The following is a 22591-nucleotide window of genomic DNA, read 5'->3' on the forward strand; positions in this document are numbered from 1 at the left end:
CAGTTGTTTATTTTATGCTCAGCCACAGGTCTTCTTTTGAGTCAATAAATCAAAATGTGTATTATAGAAAAAAAATTTTATCCATAGTGTCCTATGATATCTCGTACGTCGTTAGATGTTCATTAATAACGAAAATGCTAGGTAGTGCCTTTTTGGTAGTCACCTTGTTTGTTTTTTTCTTCCTTAATATATTCTTTATATCCTCCCCTTCCATTTGCTATGTCGCATGTTAGGATTCGATCAGTTGTTTAGTTTGTGCTCAGTCAGATGCCTTCTTTAAGTCAATAAAACAAAATTTGTCTTTTAGTTAATGTATTTTTATCCATAGTGCCCTATGATATCTCGTATGTAGCTATACGTTCATTAATAATGAAGATACTTTGTAGCACTCTTTTAGCCTTGCTTGTTTTTTCTATCTTAATATATTCGGTATATCCTCGCCTTTCATTTAACACACGCTCCAATCGGACCAATAACAACGGAGATATGATGGAATTTCCTTTTTACAATGCCGGCATGTGTAAATTTCTGTCCTAACATTCGCTACCCCCTCTTCTTTCGAATGATACTTCACGATCCGGCGAATTATTTACCCCCACCACAAAACACTCAAAAAATATTTGAATAATCAATGTGTAGAATGAATTAGCAATAAATCAACCCTATCCTTTCAAGAACAAAACATGATTGACAAGTTGGTAGTGCAGCTTTCTTTCCTAGGTGGCGCTAGGAGTTATCGTGCCGGAAAAACAGTGTGAACTGTCGTCCTAGCCTTTTATATAGATAGATTTCAAAATAATACTTTCAAATAATGTACTACTTTAACATGTAATAAAATATTATGTAATACTTTATTACGTACTTACTTTTTTACTCCAAAATATCAGCAGATGATGGGTATTTTTTTAATAATAGACACCACTATTGAAATAATTTAAAATTTTAAACAAACGCAACTTAATATATTTTTTCATTTAAATTATGTATAGACCATCCTACAGTTCAACTTCGCAGACTGACCACAAGATGACTCTGCCATCGTGCGCATTGCGAATAGGATTAACTTTAGAGCAATTATTAGTCCCTCAATTTTAACTCATAACCCACTTGTCTATCAAACATCCTATACATATACACAATGGTATATTTTTATATCTAAATGTTTTAATGATCATTTGGAATTTTTGATCAAGAAAAAGTAAAATTTATTTGTATGTTCCAGTTTTCTAGCGTTGTACGCATTCCGATAGGATTAGTTAATGAATTTCCAATTCAAATTCATAGATCCACTTTGCACTTTATACTACTATATATAAAAAAATTCTCTGGCTAGCATATAGTTCGAACTAAGTACTCACTAGCCAGTGCTACGCCAGCCCGATTAGCTATCGACCCGATTCTACTATTTTTCCTACTTCTTTTTCGAAAAATAGTCCAAATAGAAACATTATAAAGGTTTTAAAAAATATTTCAGATTTATGAATGAATAATTAACATACATCAGTTGCGAACCACGGGGTTTTTTTGGGGATTAAACCCCTCCCCCGGGGAGATTAAGTAAAAAATATATAAAGAATAGTAGGAAAATGTAACTTATCTTTCACACACAATACAAAATATCCAAAACGCTAATTTAATAATTAAATTACCAACAGGAAAATAAAGAAACATGGACATTACAATTAAATTGCCACCTTAAATATGTAGGATACAATAATTATTGTATAAATACAAAATGATTATTATGTATTTTTATATTGTCGGAAAGAACGCTTAAATTATACGCTTTGGCAACATTGCCAACCGAATAATTACACGGCAATAAAGACATGTGACGTTGACGCGTGCATTTGTGTATTGGGTGAAAAACCAATCCATATATGATAGGTTTGGGGCACATAGGATTTGGGGCGCACGAGACGAGATTTTAAAACCATTTCAGGACTTATTGAGTGTACACGCTAGGCAAATCGTTTGAGTCTAGTAGATTTTTATGGACTTAATGAAATACACATAAAAGAGGGAAATCATGCTTTGGTAATAATTCCTAAAAGATTTCAAATTAAACCAACATCAAAAAATTAAGTTCTTGATATATGTAACAAGAACTAATTTCCTCTTGTTTATAATCTATTTCTAATAATGGTCACATGGCCACCTTACCTGTAAAAACCTGTACACGTGAAAGGTCATTTTCATCGCTGAAACTACTAAAGACTTATTTAAGAAATTGTACTAGCAAAGAAAAACTAAATAGTTTAGCTTTGATGTTTATCCATCAGGTTTCTCAAATAGATGAAGACAGGTAATACACCATTTGGTTCTAAAGCATTGCTGTTTGAACATTTTATTATAATTTGTTTACATCTTACTATTTAAAATAATGGTCAAGCTTTAAATTAATATTTTTTAAATCATGAATGTGTTGCTTGTGTGAGTCCATTTCAAAAGGTAAAAGAAATAATAAATTAGACTTACTCACAATCAATTTAATTTAACTATCCAGACGACCGGTTTCGCTGGATTCGAGAAAGCGAGTAAGTCTAATTTATTATTTCTTTTACCTTTTTAATATATTTAGATATAGATACCTGAATCTTTGGCACTGCTATATTAAAAGCTCAAAATTTAGTTGGCATCAAAAAAATTTTTTTGAGTGCCCTTAGCATAATTCTCAATGCGCCGCTGAATACAAGACATATTGGATTATTATAAAATTATGACTTACCTACTGTGGCTGAAGAGTAGCAAGTTTTGTCTTTGTATTTTTCTTTGCTTTCATCTTTCCATTTTACGTTGTGTATAATTTTGGTGGACAGCTGTTTAGTTTTATTATATTTAACTTCACAAGAAACTTCTTTCTCATCTTCATTGTCAGATACTTCAGCATCAATTATCGCCATGTGCATACACCTGGACAAAAAAATTATTTCAAATAATAATAAACTGTTAACAATAGGTCACTTATGATATCTTCGTTCAATGTATTAGTGGGTTTAGTATATCACCTTACCTTCTCCGTTTACATGCTTGTTTTGACTTTCCTGAACCTCCAAACTTTACCATATCTCTGCAATGGTTACATTCCCCACAATCAGGCGACTGACATGACTCGCAAATACCACATCGCTTCTTTTTAGGTCCTTTTTCTAAACCTTTGGCGTCAATTTGCTCGGGAAAGAAATACTCAAAGACATCATGGACGAGTTTAGTTGTGACAGCTTTGGTCATGTTGTTCTTTTTTTCCCTAACGATCTATATTTTTAAAAACAAATAAAAACGTGTAGACATTCTAGTGAATCCCCAAATTCCAAAATGTAATACTATTTTAACCTTTTATATAAGAGCTGTGCTTATTTTTACCTTAAAGTATATACTTTTTAACAACTTTTCCTGAACTTTGAAAGAAAAAAAAGACGTGTTTTTAAGATATGATTTTTTTTTTAAGAAAAAGTGGTTTTTCCGAATTTTTCTTGAAAATTAATCTAATTTTAACACCGGGAGAGATGGTGTTTAGAACAAAATTTTACACCGAAAATGTATTTTTGAATAATTTTTTAAGCATGAGTCCGCTATGCAAAAAAAGTGATAAAATACGGGAACTTTTTTTTACTTTTAATATTTTGTAGTATAGAATACGCCTGTAAAATTTAAACCAAATCGAAAGGGGTGGCCTACCAAACTTTGCATAATTGACGTAGAATTGCCCAACTCTAAGATAATTTTTATATTTAAATGGAATCATAGCCTACAGTCTGAATTATCAATTATTGATTTTCTGGATTTGGACGAGATATTGTTTAAACGATTTTTGTGTGGATCATCATCATCATCTTGACGTTTGGCTAAAATGACGTGTAGTTTCTTCAGGAAAGGACGGTCTACTGGTTACGGTAATTAAAGTACCTAATCAAAGTATCCAGAAGGAGAAATCAATTACTAAGTGGATTCTCACAAGTTAATAGTTGAAACATGAATCTCTGTGCACCCCATAGATATAACTCAAAATAAATTTATGCACATAATTAATATAGTATTTTAGGTATTTTATATAACTATCTAATATTTATTTTGTATCAAATTCCCGAATATACTGCACGTTAAAATAAGAAATCAAAGTGTCTTACCTTGTTGACATTTTTAAGTTTTTTTACATGTTTAAAAGCTACACCTGCCATTGCTACTAAAGTTCTCATACATGGCAATGTAATTAGCGGTTGCTCATCTTCTTCAGCATTTTCATCATAGCTTACTACCTAAAAACACAATCTGTATATTTTTTTATTGTTGTATCAATTCACATTTTAAATACTGCTGTGAAAATATCTATATATATATATATATATATATATATATATATATATATATATATATATATATATATATATATGTAAAAGATAAAATCTTTTAGCGAAAGCCGCTATCGCTTTATTAAATTAAATGGCCAAATATATGGCCTAGGAGGACAAATTCGTTAAACTTCCCGTGCTCGAATCGGTATCAATAAGGTATTATGATCATTTCGGCCTATCCCAGCCTCATCAGACACTTGGGCTGATACAAATCCAAACTCGGAAAGTCCAACGAATGTCTCCCAAAACTTCACTACAACAGTAGTTAGCTTACTACTACTACTACTACTACTTAGAGGCTGGGATAGGCCGAAATAATCATAACACTTTATTGATACCGATTCGAAAACTGGAAGTTTAACGAATTTGTCCTCCTAGGCCATATATTTGGCCATTTAATTTAATATATATATATATATATATATATATATATATATATATATATATATATATATATATATATATACAGTTCTTAGAAACTCGAAGCCTACTACTCTGAACATTAGCCAATCCGAGAAAAAAGCGCTGAGAGAACTTCAGTCAAATCCAAATCTAGTCATTCTTCCCGCCGATAAAGGCAATGCCACCGTCATCCTAAACACTTCTTTTTACATTAATAAACTCTCAAATCTCATTAATACTCAAGACTACAGACCAATTCCTAATAATCCAACAACCTTGGAGAAAACAACAAAAGCCATTATCAATAAAACCTCTCTTCCTGTTGACAAAAAACAATCTCTAATTCCTCGTGAAGTCTTCCAGAATACCTCGAATATATGGCCTACCCAAAATTCACAAACCCGATATTCCTCTACGTCCCATTGTCAGTGCATAAAACTGCCCTACACAACCATTGGCCAAGTACTTGGCCAAAACTTTACTACCTCTCTCCGAAAATGCTTCATCCTTCGTTAAAAGTTCTGTTTATTCCATCTAACTTCTTAAACAATATCCTATCTCACCGTCAGATATTCTAGTAAGTTTCGATATCGTTTTACTGTTTACAAACATTCCTATAGACGAAACTCTAAACATTCTGAAAACTAAATACAGTATCCAGCAAGAACACTTATATCTCATTAAACATTGTATGTCCAACACTTATTTCATCTTCCAAAATCAATTGTATAGACAAATAAATGGGGCCCCAATGGGCTCCCCACTATCTCTAGTAATTGCCAATATCTTTATGGAAGACTTCAAGACCCGAGCACTATCTACATCAATGCTCAAACCCACATGTTGGCTACGATATGTTGACGACACATTCGTCATTTGGCCCCTTGGCAGAAATGCTTTGGTGTCTTTTCAAACCCATCTGAATGGTATACATCCTAGTATCCAGTTCACGATGGAGGTGGAAACTGATTCATCCCTACCATTTCTCGACGTTATCATAAAGAAAAACCAATCCCAAGGTTTTCATCACTCTGTTTATCAAAAACCCACCCATACCAATTGTTACTTGCATGCCAACTCTCATCATCCAATTTCACAAATTAATTCAGTAATTAATACCCTTGTTTTCAGATCAATACACCTTTACGATGATGCAAGTAGACCCGCTGAGCTCTCTTGTTTAAAACAAGCCTTCATCCAAAATGGTTACCGCGAAAATCTATCCTAAAAAACCTCCCACTCAATCTCAATCCAAAGACTTAGAACCTCACCATATGAAAGCAATTCTTCCTTATATCAAAGGTGTCACTGACAAAATCGACAAAATTTTTCAATCAAGAGGAATAAAGACAATATTTACCACCCAACAAAAACTTTCATCTCTTGTCCGATCAATCAAAGACAACATTCAAAATGAACAACACGGAGTTTATGAAATTCCTTGTGCAGACTGCCCCCGATCCTATATAGGCCAAAAAAATCGTAGAATCCAAAATAGGGTTTATGAACATTCCATTTCTGTTCGCAATTCCGATTCAATTTCTGCTCTGGGCCAACACCATCTTTATACAGGTCACAAAATTGATTTTTAAACCTCCAGAACCACAGCCCCCATCCTCGCTTCTATAAATCAAGAATTATCCAAGCAGCCATAGAAATTGAAAAAAGGCCAAATTGTCTCAATAAAAGAGATGACGGCATGCAGTTACTTAGGACATGGAGACCTCTCATAAATAAAATACCGTCCGCTGCACCCGTCAATCAAAATTATACTGCCAGAAATGTTCGCGCCAACCCACGCGACAACCCCGGCGCCAATCCCCACGCTGGCTCCCACGCCAACCTCCACCCAAGCCACGTCACCATCGATGGTAAAAATATCCCATCCTCTATTCCCAGCACCAGTAATGCATGGACTAGTGATCAGTGTAGTAGTGTCTGGGGGCTCGGGAGACTGAGATCTCGGAAGCCCTGAAGAAGACATCGAACAAGGTGTTGATAGCTCAGCGCAATGATAATCAACGCGGTTCAACGCGGAAGACTGTTGAGTGTAATATTAATTCCTGTAATAGTATTAATCTTAGCTCTAGGTTTAATATATATATATATATATATATATATATATATATATATATATATATATATATATATATATATATATATATATATAGACTGTTGAGACTGTTGAAGACTGTTGAGTGTAATATTAATTCCTGTAATAGTATTAATCTTAGCTCTAGGTTTAATATATATATATATATATATATATATATATATATATATATATATATATATATATATATATATATATATATATATAAGAACACAAAATATGCAATCGCAACCATTTGAAAACAAAGCAAGGATGTAGTTTAAGCTCAGTACTTTTTATAAATGTAATTGACGAAATAGTAAGTGAATGTAAGAAAATCTTTAAAAAATATTGTATATAATGGATCAGGATGCAAAGGATAGATGCAGAGATGTGCGTATTTGCAGATGACATACTATTATTTGCCGAATGGAACTCAGAAGCAAAAAAAAATACAACCTAAATCTAAATAATGGAAATAACAAGGACAAATTACAAGGATGACCTAATCGAAGGTGTGATGGATCAACAAAAAATAAAGCAAGCATATACAAATACCTAGGAACAGTAATAAATTTCAAAGAAAGCATCCCATTAGCGAATCCATTAGGGATTCCACCTAAGTTAGTTAAGTTGACCCAACTAACAATGCAAAACGTAAGCTCATGCGTTAGAATTGAAGGAGAAAACTCTAAGTTCTTTGATATTAATAATGGTCTAAGACAGGGGGACGCGCTGGCGTGTCTTCTCTTTAATATTGCCTTGGAAGAGGCAATCAGACAATTAAATATTAAAATGAATGGAACTACATTAAATAGATCGACGCAAATTCTCGCATTCGCTGACGATATAGTTATAGTGGGCAGAAGTATGAGAGACATGGTGTAGTGTTTTACAAGGCTTGCGGACGCGGCAAGTGAATTAGAACTTGTGATAAACGAGAAAAAAACCAAATATATGTTGGTTTCTAAAAACCCCCGAAATATCCAACAGAGAATTCAAATTAACAACTATACCTGTGAACAAGTCAAAGAATTCACATACCTTGGATCGCTAGTAAATGCAACAAACATGACAAGCGACGAAATAAAAAGACGCATAGCAATAGCAAACAGAACTGTTCAAGGTCTCCAGAAACATTTAAAAAATAAAAATATAAAACGTGCAGTAAAGCTCAATATATACAAGACCTTAATAAGACCGGTTTTGATATATGGGGCTGAAACGTGGACCTTCTTGGTATTTTTGAGAGGAAAATTCTTAGAAACATTTTTAGTGCAGAGACTTAGATGGGCTGGACACATTGCTAGGATGTCAGATTATGAATACACGAAGAGATTAAAATTTTCAAAACCAGAGGGCACAAGAAGTAGAGGACGACAACGAAGGAGATGGATTGATGTTGTGGAAGAAGACCTACACATTCTAAGGGTCAGAAGATGGAGGGAAGTTGCCAGGAATCGACTCGAATTGTGAGCAGGCCAAGATCCACAACGGATTGTCGAGCCACTTATTATGATTATCAAGGACGATCTTAACAATAGACTAGAGAGTACAAGAAAACTATTCCAGGCACTAAATAGAGGATTCCTCAACAACAAAGAAATGTCACAGAAACCAAAGATGACAATATATGAAACAATATACAGTATACTCCCTCTATAACAAACACGGTAATTACGAGGTTTCGCTTATAACGAGGTACATTAGATGTCCCGTGAAATTTCTATTGAACTATAACCCTCTATAGCGAAGCAAATTTGGTTATAACGAGAGAAAATAAGATCGAAAAACGTGTTTTTTACGTTTTTGGCCTGGTCGTGGCTATAAATAAATACCCTATTTAACTTCCACCAGCAATAAACTTAATTGCCCCTCGCAATAAACTTCTGTTTAATCTACCGACCGATATTGTGTTGTTGGAACTTTACAATTTATGATTTATAAGTGTCAGTGTAGGGGTTTGACTATTCGCACCTAATAAACTACGTAAAGAGGCTTAAAAACATGACAAATGAAACAAATTTCACCAGAATTTCATTTCAGTTATTTTTGTCGTACATGTTCATCTTTTGTTTCCTGGTTGTGCTTTCGCGTCTTGAAAGTTGTGTTGTAGATTACATAGGTAGTCACATAGATTACACACTATGACTCCTAAAAGAAAAGCATTCCTTAAAGATGTTGAGAACGGTAAGAAGAAAGCAGAAATTTGTCGTGAAAGAGGAATTTCAAGTTCCACTCTATCTACCATGCTCAAAAAACACAAAATTTTTGAAGCAGGTTCGTCTTTTTCCTGTAAATCGAAAAAACTATGTACCGCAACTTATAAAGAACTCGATACTATAATGGTCAAATGGTTTACTGTACATACAGCTGCGAATGTTCCAATAAGTGGACCACTGCTTCAAGAAAAAGCAACACTTTTTTGGCATGCGCTAGATAGTGATGAGAATTTTAAAGCATCGAGTGGGCGGATGAGCCGTTTTAAGACCAGGCACGAAATTTACGTGTGGAAAAATTTGCGGTGGAGCGAAGAGTGTTTCCAAAGAAGTCACGGATAACTGGTTGAAGTCATCGCCTACAATAAAACAAAATTGATGTTTGTCAGTGACGATAATGTTTTCAATGCAGGCGAGCTGGGACTTTTTTTTAAACCTACTCCAGATAAGACCCTCAAATTCAAAAATGAATGTTGTATAGGTGGCAAGTTATCAAAAGAAAGGGTAACTCTACTCGCATGTGCCAATATGTCCGGTTCTGAAAAAAGGAAGTTAGTTGTCATTGGGAAATCTCAAAAACCACGATGTTTCAGAGGTGTGAATCAGCTTCATGTTGCATAAATTTAATAAAATATTGTGGATGACAGCAGAGATTTTTAGTGGAGAACTTTTGAAGTGGGACATAGAGTGGGACATCGAAAGATTCTTTTAATTGTTGTTGACCCATCTGAAAGTTAACAGTTTAAAAAACATTCACCTTCTTTTTTACCCCAAATTGCACATCTGTTCTGCAACCGATGCATCATAAGGTCTCTTAAAGTTCACTACAGAAAATTTTTAGTTAAGCGGATCCTGAATAATGTGGAAAACCATAATGAATCCCCTGTTACTTTATTAGATGCCATAAATTTCATCCAGAAAGCATGGACACTTGTAGATAAAAAAAACCATCAGAAAATGTTTCAGTCGTGCAGGGTGGACAGAGACTGAGGTAGAAAACAAATAAGATGAATATCCTGTAGCAGAGTGGTTGAGGTTACAACAGCAAGGTCAAGAACTAACCCAACTGAACAATGATGACGAGTTTGCTGAGTTAATTGCCATTGATGGAGGAAGTAATAAATCCGCCAGCGGACGGCATTATCGTCAGTGAAGAAAGTGATGAAGATAGAGAAGACAATTGCGGTGAATCTACGCAAGAAGGTCCTAATAGACAAGATGTGGTAAGTTCTTTAAATGTTGTAAGAAACTTTATCCAAAGACAAAACGCAAATGAAGAAGCATATAACTGTTTCATATCTTTACAAAATATGATAGATAGAATGATACTGTACATGTAAAATATAAAAATGATACATGTAAAAATGTAGGTACCTACAGATTTTTTGTTTTAATGTATATCATTGACAATAAAAGTAAACAACTCTTTTTTGATTTAATGTATTTCATTGACAATAAAAATAAACAACTTTTTTTCAAAAACGCCATTCAAACAAGATTTGCATCTTAGATTGCTCCGAATTGCTTCACTATAGAAAGTTAATGTTATAGAAAAATACATATTCATATGTGTATGCACAGTATTATTGTTGTCTGATATAACGGGATCGGCTTATAACGAGGTAATTAGTCTGCCATTTCAGTATATGCCAACATTGATATATGGAGCAGAAAATTGGATTTTAAACAGAAGACATCAGAGTAGGTTACAAGCAGCAGAGATGAAATACCTCAGAAGAACAATAGGGGCAAGGACAAAATGAAGAAATAAGAAACAGACTTAAAAATTAAAGCATTACTGGACATAATCATCATCATCATAAGTGGTTCGACTATCCATTGTGGATCTTGGCCTGTTCACAAAGAAGTCACCACTCCTGTTGATTCCTGGCAATGTCCCTCCATCTTCTGACCCTTAGAATCTGTAAGTCTTCTTGCACATCATTAATCCACCTCATTCTTGGTCATCCTCTACTTCTTGTGCCCTCTGGTTTTGAAAATGTTAACCTCTTCGTGTATTCGTGATCTGACATCCTAGCAATGTGTCCAGCCCATCTAAGTCTCTGCACTTTAACGAATTTCACAATATCTGGATAGGTGTATAACTGATATAGTTCAAAGTTATATCTTTGACGCCATAGCCCATTTTCATTTACGACCCTAAAAATTTTTCTAAGAATTTTTCTCTCAAAAATACCAGCATGTCTTTCATCAACTTGACATAATAAAGGAGAAAAAACTAGCAGGGTTCAGTGATATAACATAAATGGACAGTAACAGGGAAGTGAAAAGAGTGTGGCAAGTTAAACCAATAGGGAAAAACTGAAAAGGCAGACCAATAAAAGAGTGGAACAGTGACATAGCAGAGATATTACAAAATAAGGACACATCTTGGCAAAAAGCAACACAACTCGACACCAAGCGGCAGAAGCAATTTACTTACATATTTTTTAGTTAACAAGTTTACAAGTTAACTGTAACTTTAAATATAAAAGAAAGGATTACCTGATCACAAATAAACTGGGCATGTTGCAGTAAGGTATCCTCTATGTTGGTATATTCTCCACTCCCTTCAATATTTTCCACTAAATCTTCATATTTAGGATTTTCCCAATGATGATCACTGATAAATTCTATTACATATTTGGATAGCTTAACTTTCTCTTTAATTTTATTGAATATTGGTTGGTATTGTGCAGATGGTTCCATTAAGTAATACTGAGCATACTGAGTGGTAAATCCAACCCTAATATTTTCTCCTAACATAATTATCACAATATACTTAATATAAAGAATACTAAATAAAAAATAACACAATAATATTAAATACAATTACCTCCATCCAAACCAGCCATCCACCATTCATCAATTGGTCCAAGATCATGTGCAGGAATTGCATTATCTGTGTTTGGATTTTCATCATAAACAGGTTTAATGTACCCAGAAAAATACAGTGGAACATTTTTTTCAACCAACCCAGAATCAAAATAGCATAAATGGCCATTCTTGTCATAAACAGTAAAGTAAGTAATCTAAAAATAGAAATAAGCCAAATAGAGTACTTCATGTAGAATGTGCAAGTATGTAAAGTTCAATCGTTTACCAAATTCCCATCAGTAAACATGATCACATGTTGATATTCGCCATCTCATTTGTCAAGAGACTATTAAATATAATTTATTACCTTAAGCGAGACAGATTCTCATGTTACAGATGCCAACTTGCCATAATTTTAAATTCAAATTGTATCGTGTTGATTTTTAAGTTAATATATTGTGTTATATTTATGTTATAGTTATTGTTAAGTTATTTACTGGTCGTGTTATTTTTTAGAGTTTAGTTTAATTGTAATATAATGATTAAATTTCAAGAAATTCTTACACTAACAGTTTCAAAAGTAAACGTAAGTATATGGTATAGAGCAGATTGGTGTAAGAGCACATCAATGTTTCAAAGCAGTTTTTAAATGGATATGTGTTTCTCAATGGAGACAACATGAACTATAGTACCAAAGAATATATACGCACATATATGCGTCTGTATTCTTTGATAGTGCTGTATTTTCCACCAAAGTTCTCTTAATACCTACTACATTTAATGCATTTCATTTAAGGTCTGTTGTAAAATGTTAATTTAACGAATATAATTCTTAATATATGATTCAACAACGATGTAGTTCCTTAGTAGTACTAGTATATTTAAAAAAATCCAAAAACAAGTCTTACCTGATGTGTAGGAATATCTTCTTCATTATATACTTCCTCATTACCGGTAAATAGAGAAATCTTGGGATCTGTTAGAGCTATGAATTCTTCGTTTGAATTATTTGGATGTCCACTATACAAGTGAACAGAATCCGAAAACTGTTTACACAAATTACATCGATCTGGTTTTTTGTATGTTTTTTTAACAACAACATTTTCTTCCGATTCATTGCTTTCTGTTTTTACTTTTTTAGTAATATTACCATCATCATGTTCTTGGACCATTTCTGCTTCATTTTGGGGGGTCATATTACCAATAATAGTTCAAAAATCAAATTTAGCACACATATATAACATTCCATATAAAAGGTTAGATTATCTAAATGTTTTAGGCGGGAAAACTTTCGGGCTAAATAAACATAAACCTTATCTTATTCTTTTAGCGAAGTTAGCCGAAGAGTCTTGTTCTTCTTCTTTTTATGTAGAGATGACTCTCTGCTCTGTCTACTTTTCAATATGCCTCCAGTAAGTTATGGAAACCGTCTCTTGCCGTCTTTACTACTCTATTTGTTGTCATTCGGCTTATACATCGAGTTAGAATCTAGAATCTACTCGATGGGCTTATATGATCACAAATCGCCTACTCGTCTGTGTATATCACAGTGTATATGATCGTTCCATTCTACCAAGTGGTCTGTGAATTCTACTTGTGATTCTACTCTTCTACTTTTTAAGTGGTCTATGTATATGATCTTTCCATTCTACTCTTTTACTTTTTACCCAGTTCTTGATGTTCTCTACCTTGTTAAAAACATAATTAAGGTAAGGATCTGTGGTAAGGATGTTGATGAGCATTTTTAATGACATATCGATTCGCTGATTCCAGTCACAACTACCTATTATTGCTATTATAGTAAATTTAATATATTTTTTGCTATGTATGTTGGTAAAATTTTTACTTCGCCTAAAAGTGGCTGGAAGTTAATATTCAAGCAAGTATAATAGTGCTCGTTTGAGAGTTTGAGCGCCTCTGCAGGTATAGACTTGCAAAGGCGCTATATATACTTTGCAAGTGTACGAATCTTCGTGATCCCTTTGACTCGGGTCGTTTTTAGCGACAACAGATGGAAAACCAACGAGTGACAAATAATTGTAGGAGCTTTATAAACCACTCATACGATACGACATCGCAAGTATACGCAAGTGAAGATTATTCGCCAAGTACACTAGTCGTTTGAGTCCAGCTTAAGAGTGGAAGATATAAAAAGAAGAATTTTAGCTAAGTTTTTCTAGCTAGGGTTATGAATATTAGGTGATATTAGTAAATAAAAGCAAAGCCTATATTCTTTGATAAAAGTTTTGTTTTTATTTTGATCGTATAATAAGGGACGAAAAATGGAACGACATGCTAAATTACCTATGTATACATTTGATAAGGAACTTGCTTCAGCATTTCAACTTGATTGTGAAGTTTTGTTAGACGAGTTTGAATTATATCAGTCTTTTGGAATTGAAGATTTTCAGAAAGTATGGCAGAACCACAGATTTTCAAATGTTTTTGCGTATGTACCTTTATAGTATCATGCCTTTACCGTTCTAAAAAAACTTATTTATTTATATCTTGTGGTGATTTCAGAACAAACGCTTTAAAATCTCGTATTTGTTATTATTTCCACTTAAATAATATATAAAAAATTTTATTGTGTTAATATTTTTGTTATAATATTTTTAAGAGTATAATATTGTTTTAGAGGTCAAACATACGCTTTATTATTAAAGGACTTCTGTGAAAACTGCTTTTATATTGTCAAAAAGTACATCTATTTTCCCAGGACTTTGTACACACAAGTGGGAGCATTTTATTTGTTAGCTATTTTATACTACAAGCAACCAGTAAGGTTTGTATTTTTATTAGCATACTATAACCGTTAATGAAAAAAACTATTTAACTAAGATACTTAAATTGATTCGCATTTTAAATAACACTAATTTTTGAGTGTGACTCATCTTTTGCATATACACATATATGCTATAGCCTTGATGATACAGTTCAATATGAATCCATCTTGAACCATTTATTTACATTAATGTATATCTTCATTTTAGAACATGGGTAAAGATCAGATTAACTTCGGAAGAATATGAAAAAATACATGGATTAATTTTAGAAATGATAAATAGAAAAGTATATGAACCAGTATACATGTTTTCCAAGTTAAAAGCTGACAAAGCCTTTACATATGTCAGCCAACGTAAACCACTAGGACCGGAGGATAGATTTGTTAAGGATTTTCATATGTACATTAATGATACTTTTATATCTGTCAAAACTACTAGCTCTTTAACTAAATTTAAAAATTCGTTTGGGCCTACAGATATACCATTCAATAAACTAAAAGAGACTTGTGCCGAATATTCTCAGCTTATGCACAAATTTGCAGGTAAGTTCATATTATTTTATTCTCCTTCCTCGAGAGCTGCCTGCATTGAGGGAGTTTAGTGATTACTTTAATAAAACTTTCCCTGTTCTCTGCTGTTGTATATAAGATCTTTGAAGCCTGATGTCTCAGGTTACTTGCTTTTTTTTATCATTGAAAGAGTTCTCTCTCTGTTTAGTTTTGATTTCTTTTCTTTAGGTCTATCCTTTATATATGCAAACTTCTTGGCAGTAGTTCATAATTATTCCATTTACCTTTATTCCTACTTGGGATCGACTTCCTAAATTACATTTCTCTATCTTGGGTCATACCAATAACAACCACCTTTATCGATATGTCCTGCCTTGATGTCTCTGCTCAGGTACTTTGGTCTTCCTTTTCTACTCCTCTCAGGAACTTGCAAATCAGCAATTCTTCGTATTAGGTGATTAGCTTCTCGGCATTGAACATGCTAGAACAATTTCAATATATGCTCTCTTATCTAGGCATGAATTGGTGCCACCCCTATACTTCCCCTAAAATACTCAATTTTAATTCTATCCTTTTTTGTCACTCTACCTGTCCACCTACGCATTTTTATTTCTGCAACATGCATTTGTTGTTCCTCTTTCATCTGTTAACTGCCTAACATTCAGTTCCATACAAGACAGCTTATAGCAGTTTTATATATTGAATTAATGAATTTTTCCTTCAGTTTCATTGGGATCTTTGTCACACATCACACCATACGCTCCCATCCACTTCATCTATCCCACTCTGTAATAAACACCAGAGAATGTTATCTGATCCAATGCTGATGAGAATAAATAATGACTAAGCACTGAGCCCTGATACAATATTATTTTCACATGAAATTTATCAGTCTAACACTAACACAGTCCTAACACTAGTATGTTTCACAATCTTCACATACTCACTGGGAACTCCTTGTTTGTTGAACGCTCACCACAGAATCTCCCAAGGAATTCTGTCATGTGCTTTCTTAATTTCAATGAATACTATATGAGCCTTTACCTACCTTATAATGAAAATTGCATCTATTGTTGATCTGCCTTATATTAAACCAAACCAATTGTCTGATATTTCGGTTTTTTTCACTTACCAGCTACCACTTATGACAGTCCTCCATGTATTGCTTCGTATTAAAATCACATTCTATTATGACTCTATCATAGAAAGCTTTTCTTTCATTCTCATCCAGACCGACTTCAGGATATAAACACACACACATACACATGGCATTCACTGTGTATAAGTACAAATTTCACTATCAGGATTTCATCACTCGTTCTTAAAACTTGTACTACGTTATCTTTCATTTCTTTATTAGCAATACCAACTCGATTCTTAATGTTACTTTTCCCTACATACCAGAATTTGTATCCTTCACCAAGTTCTTTCGCCGTTTGTCTGTTCCACCTCGTCCCTTGAATGCAAGTAATTTGTATTCTCTTTCTTTTAAGCTTATCTCCAACTTCATAACTTAACCTATAGGACTTCTAAGATTCCAAGACCCGATCCTGATTATTCTAAACTGTAATGGTTTCTCCCTGAAATAGTATTAACCCGGAAACTCGAATGGTAACTCAGTTTGCTTCCGGAAAATTTTACTTCAGACATTTGATGACTGAACACCTTTTCTATCAGCATCGTGTCTTGCAAAAATAAAACGCGAATACAAAGAGAGTATTTTAACGTCCAGCATAAATAATTCATGATCCCAGCTTCGAAATTGCAAGCATCCCAGGGGATTCCCATTTTTAGAAGTATTAAAAAGACGACTACAGAATGTGAGTGATTATCCCTTTTTTATTTTCATTTATTACAGCCCTTCAACATTCATATTTGATCCTTCTGAGCCAAATTAGAACCGTTTGTATATATATCTTGGCGATTCTTTACAGCCTACTTGGCAGTTCCTCGCAGTCCTTACCCCATTCTTTTTAACATTCCACCTTATTTCCATCTTCTTCTTCTTTGTAGGACCAGTTATACATTTGGTTCGGTAATATTTCGTGTTTCATTGGAAGAATAATCATTTTTATTAAGATGATAATGATTCGTCATTAAAACTAATGGACAATTGGTAGTACAAACAGTCATATTATAACAAATAATAAGTGTTTTTTTATATAAAATTAATAATTATACCTCAATTATTAAAATTATTATTTATTTTTACGTGGAGTGTTTGTTGTCACTTAAAATTACAAAGTATCATTGCCTTCTTGCACTTGCATCTGTTTGTATAACAGTTTTTGGTGCAGCTGCATCTGACAAAACCTTGTCCTGATCAAACTGAATGTATCGTAGCTTTGACGTAAATTTTGATGGCAAATGTCGAATTCCGATCTGAAAAAAAATTAAAAACATATTAGCCACATTAATACTCCAAAAATTTAGATAAATTATTAAGTAAGAAAAAATAAAACCTGCAATATAGTTTCTGAAGTACTCCATTTTTGGTGCCAAGTTTGAACCTTCGTCATTTGTCTGATGAATAATTCCAAGTTAAAGAAACTTTGCCTTGGTTACCAACTTCTTCAACGTTATTGTCACTGTCTTCTTTTAGGTTAACATTGCAATTATCCCCTGACTTAAGTCATCTTAATGTCCTCGAAATTCCCACTCTGGGTTCTATTCTAAATAATGCCTTGTATTGCGATTATTTTATCTCTGAATGGTAGACGCGGTTTTTCATGAATTGGACATATCTCAAGCCTTCTGACTATTTCGTTGAAACGTTGCCTTTCATCCAAGAACCTATCATATTTTCAATATCTTGATTCATGTAGAATAAAGCTCTGTGTTTGACTGTAAAGCTTCTCTAACAGTCGCTCTGATGAGTTCTGTTAGGATGAATTACGTATAAGCGAATATACAGAGGCACTATATGTGAAATCAAATCTTAACTGTCTTTCTTTTATTTCGATGTACACTTTATGAGTACTAGAAACCAATTCGCCAAGCATTTTTGCTTAGATGAGGAGATATGTTGTGGAATGCAACTTTTAAATTCCTCATTTTCTCTCTTTAGATCATTTAGCATCGTCTGTTTTGCCTTGCAATTCTTAGAAGGCACAGATTAAAGCAAAAATCTGGATTTTGGTTTCGTCAATAGAAATCTTCGGATTTCTACTTTCGTGATTTATTATCAGATGTCAGTAGGTATTCCGGCACTTTGGACACACCCACCACTCCCACTCTAGACCACGCCCACTCGCTTCTTATAAAGTCATGCCACTTGTCGATGTGACCAGTCACGAGTTTTATTAAAATATAGAATATGAAATTCAAGAAATAAATATTTTAACTTAACTATTTATGTATTGTGTATTGTTATCGAGTAGAATCGTATCGATTGATTTTTTCCAAGCAGAGCTACCGACTTATGCCGATGAGTATGATCCAATCGAATTTAGGTGTGGTGATATCTGCACAGTAAGACAATTGGTGATGGAAAATGTAAAGTTACTGACCATTGCGAAATTTGGAGTCGAATATTATTTATGGGAAGGCGAGGTCAATCAAATTATAGAAGCAGGCCAGAGCATGATGTCCCATAAAGCGGCGCTGTTGAAGAGTTTACAATTGCATGAATACTATATAAACATTTCAACTTTCACCAAAAAACATTTTTGTGTCACAGACTCTTTGTATGGACCCGTTGAAGCGTTTAACGCATATTGTACTATTTGTCCAAATACTTTGTTAAGTTCAGCATTAAAAGAATATATGTATTTTATTATAAAATTAGACTTGTAAATGATTTAACAGAATGTATGTAACAATAAATAATTTACTAAATATGTTGTCTTTTATTTTTAATCTAATATAAATAAAAAAAATAAGATTAAACAAGTTTTATACATTATAATGTGGATAATATATATATATATATATATATATATATATATATATATATATATATATATATATATATATATATATATATATATACATATATATAATTTTACAATTTACAAAACCTTTAAGTGATCTGTTCTTTCTTTTTAAGTAGCCATATACTGCTCTAAATATAATTAAATGGATTGAGCAACTACATTGAAAGAACCAAGTTATATCAAACAAAACATGGTCAAATAAATTCAATATTATTCAATATTGATCAGTTATTCAATAAGATAATGCCCCCCACGGAAGCGTATTAAATGATTTTGGTATTAAGTACCGCTTATCGTCATAAGGACTTTTGTTTGTTTGTAAGGCCGTTTTGTATTGCTCGATGCTAAATACTGAGTGTTGGTACGACCGAATACACCTTTGGCTCGCAGTTTGAATTTTGAATTCTTTGAGACATTTTTCATAGTCTTCGTACGTAATTTTATTTCGAACGACATTATATTTCACTCCTTTTACCTTTTTCGTTATTCCCAAATTTCATACGTCACATTCAATTCTCTCTTTGTTTAGTTGTTTTCTTTCTAGGCGTTGTCTCTCTTTTTCCCTCTCCTCGTCAGTTATTTGCATTTTAAATGTGTACATTTTTGATCTTAGGTCAGTAACCGCGTACTATATATACTGATGTCGCTATACCGTCCATACTGAAGCCATTTTATTGTTGCTTCTTTTCGACGGGAAAGATTTGTTTTCACGTTCAGAGCTTCTGTAACAGTCGCTCTGATGAGTTCTGTTAGGATGAAATACGTATAAGCGAATATACAGAGGCACTATACGTGAAATTAAATCTTAACTGTCTTTCTTTTACAACACTGTTAATTTACCAACCAACCATTGGTAAATATGTCGATGATATTATCACCGCTGCTGAGATCTTACAGCCCCTTCGGGCGGTACGGATTCGAATTTTTGTTCGAATCGATAAAAATGTCGAATTGCTCTGTGGCACATAGTTTTAAATGGGTGCGTTCAGATGATTCAATCACATATCGCACTCGGAAATTTGATCCGTTATGCCTAAATTTACATTCGATTTTGTCAGTACAAATCGTATGCCGTGACATGATAGAAAATGCGAATCGAACGTCAATGGCGCTTGTATTTAAAGGTGAGCTCCTTCACACATTATACAGAATGGAATTTGAAATGCGTGAATTAAAACTCTAGTTTTTTAATCGTTACACAACAAAAGTGTGTTTCATCAAAAGCCACTACAGAGTGTGTTTGTTTTAATTTTTATTTTGTAATTTTAAACATGTCAATTGGAGATTTTGTTAATTTTATGTTTAAAAGCATTGCAATTACAATAGAAGAGGATTCAGAGAAGAAGAATTCATGGAATTATTGATTATCAAATTGATTTAAATTTCTGAGTTGTTTTTTTCTCTTAGTATATATGTAGTGTATATAATTGCAGGTTTAAGATTAATAAAGATCAATTTTATTATTTTTCAGAAACATGTCCAGGTATTACTCCTTTTTCATCAAATCTTGTCAGGGATATAGAAACTGCTAATTTATTAATACACGGTGAAGATAAAATTCCAGAAGAAAAACCAGTTCAAGACGAAAGAACGCCTTTATACGATATTAAACAAAGAGCAATGGCAAACAAAAATGCTGTGTATAGAGCAAATAGAAATGTTATTACTGGAGTAGATTACGATAGAATTGAAAGCGCTAATGGACAAAATGCTAATGATGCTTCTAGTTAAATTACTTGCGTCATACTTATTATTTAACATTGCCTAAGTTAATATTTATTTTTGATAAGACTTTGATTTTTTTAATAAATGTGATATTTTGTGTATTAGTTTTATTCTGAACAAGGTAGACAATTAATGATTTGATAGCGACTGGTCAATGGGACTGATAAAAAAATGGCAAAAATTGCGCATTTTTATTAAACAGATTTATAGAAACTGACTTCATTTGAAATGAAATACAAAAATTGCGCATTTTTATTAAACAGATTTATAGAAACTGACTTCATTTGAAATGAAATACAAAAATTGTATAAGAAAGCTGCAGTTTTCACTTTTAAAACGCATTTTTATTTTTGTCGATAGGATACTCTGATCAAAAGATGTTGAATTATTACCTCGAATTAATAAACATTTTATTTAAAATTGATTTCGTGCGCGTACCTGACATTGAAAATCACCGTTTGTTTCAAACGTTTAAAAAAAAAAAAGAGCCAGTAAACATTTTTATTTAAAATTATCCTAGCTACATTTTTTACACGTTAACAGATTCTTGGTAAATCGACTTTTTCTAATTCCCCCCTACAAAGGTGGTTTCAGGAGGAATCCTGGGTAAAAGTGGTAAAGTTTGCATATTTTTTGGGTATCAAAATTGACATTCTCAGCAAAATTAAGCTTATTCGTATGATTTTTAGAGGTCAAATCTCTGACGACTGTACCTTTTCAAAGAACACGATTTCAATAAGAACAAATTATTAACCCATTTTATGCTGACCCCATATCGAGATTTTTTACTTATCTAATAAAGTAAGTTTTTACACAAAAAGTCAGTGTTTATTATGATTCCTAATTTATTCGAAATTTTTCTCGTGCTGCTATTAGGGTTTTTTTGTAACAAACAAAAGTACCTACATCAAATTCGTTGCATTGTTGTCAGTATAGTATAGATGGAATCACCATGTATTTCAAACTAATATTTATTTCTTTTGAAAAAACTTGTTATTGTTGCGAAGAATTTAAGGTTTTTGTTAAAAATAAACAAACCAATAAAACAATCAGATACCACTGCTCGGCACGGTATAGATTATTTGTTTTAATTGTAAATTGAACGAAAATTAGTTTTAAAAGATTATTAGTCTTGTGGGGCAATGAATATCTCAGAGAGACGTAGCTACAGTGGTAGGCATAACACAGGGCGTTGTGTTAAAAACCTATGCTAGGCATCAGGTGTTAGGAACGCTTAAGAATAGACAACGATAAAGTCGGCAAAAAGTAACAACGGCTTGCCACGATCGTTTTATTGTGTCCAAGTAGCTAGAAGAGACCCAACAATTTCTTACCCGCAACCCCAAAAGCAGCTTTTGGAAGGTACAGCTGTAAGTGTTTCAGTTGAAATGATAAGAAGAAGACTTCGTGTCCAAGGACTATACATCAGTAGACATTTACGGATTCCCGAGTTAACCAGGCAACACAAGATTGATCGCCTAAATTGGTGTCTTCAATACCAAAACTGGAAATTGGCAAAATATGCTATTTTTAGACGAAACCAGAATTTGTGTAAAATCATAGGACCGATAAATTCGTGTACTTAGAAGGCGAGGAAGACAAGCAAGAACAGAAACAGCCAGATCTGTTCACAGACCTAAAGGAGGAAGTGTTATGGTCTGGGGAAGTAATATGGTCGGTGAAAAAACTTCTTTAATTTCCATTCAACCAACTTTAATAGCTGGAAGGTATGTTGATTTGGTTCTAGAACTTTT

The 22591-nt window shown here is 33.1% G+C and overlaps 2 protein-coding genes across 2 annotated transcripts in view; one reads left to right on the top strand and one right to left on the bottom strand.

Annotated features, from left to right (window-relative positions):
- Positions 1-13209, bottom strand: part of LOC140445154 (DNA (cytosine-5)-methyltransferase PliMCI-like) — a 45874-nt gene extending 32665 nt beyond the window's left edge. The window contains exons 1-6 of the mRNA XM_072537012.1: positions 12791-13209; positions 11902-12097; positions 11571-11824; positions 4128-4256; positions 3014-3255; positions 2729-2913 (exon numbers count right to left, since the gene is read on the bottom strand). Coding sequence (XP_072393113.1) covers positions 2729-2913; positions 3014-3255; positions 4128-4256; positions 11571-11824; positions 11902-12097; positions 12791-13078 — 1294 coding nt within the window. The 5' untranslated portion in view covers positions 13079-13209. The remainder of the gene's footprint in view (positions 1-2728; positions 2914-3013; positions 3256-4127; positions 4257-11570; positions 11825-11901; positions 12098-12790) is intronic.
- Positions 13210-14037: 828 nt separating this feature from the next.
- Pbp45 (proximal sequence element A Pbp45) lies at positions 14038-20930 on the top strand. Its single transcript, XM_072537014.1, has 4 exons — positions 14038-14331; positions 14521-14667; positions 14876-15210; positions 20584-20930. Exons 1-4 carry the CDS (start codon positions 14165-14167, stop codon positions 20841-20843), a joined length of 909 nt encoding a protein of 302 aa, XP_072393115.1. The 5' UTR covers positions 14038-14164; the 3' UTR covers positions 20844-20930.
- Positions 20931-22591: the final 1661 nt, after the last annotated feature.

This window comes from Diabrotica undecimpunctata, chromosome 7 (genome assembly GCF_040954645.1).
Source record: "Diabrotica undecimpunctata isolate CICGRU chromosome 7, icDiaUnde3, whole genome shotgun sequence".
Lineage (NCBI taxonomy): Eukaryota > Metazoa > Arthropoda > Insecta > Coleoptera > Chrysomelidae > Diabrotica > Diabrotica undecimpunctata.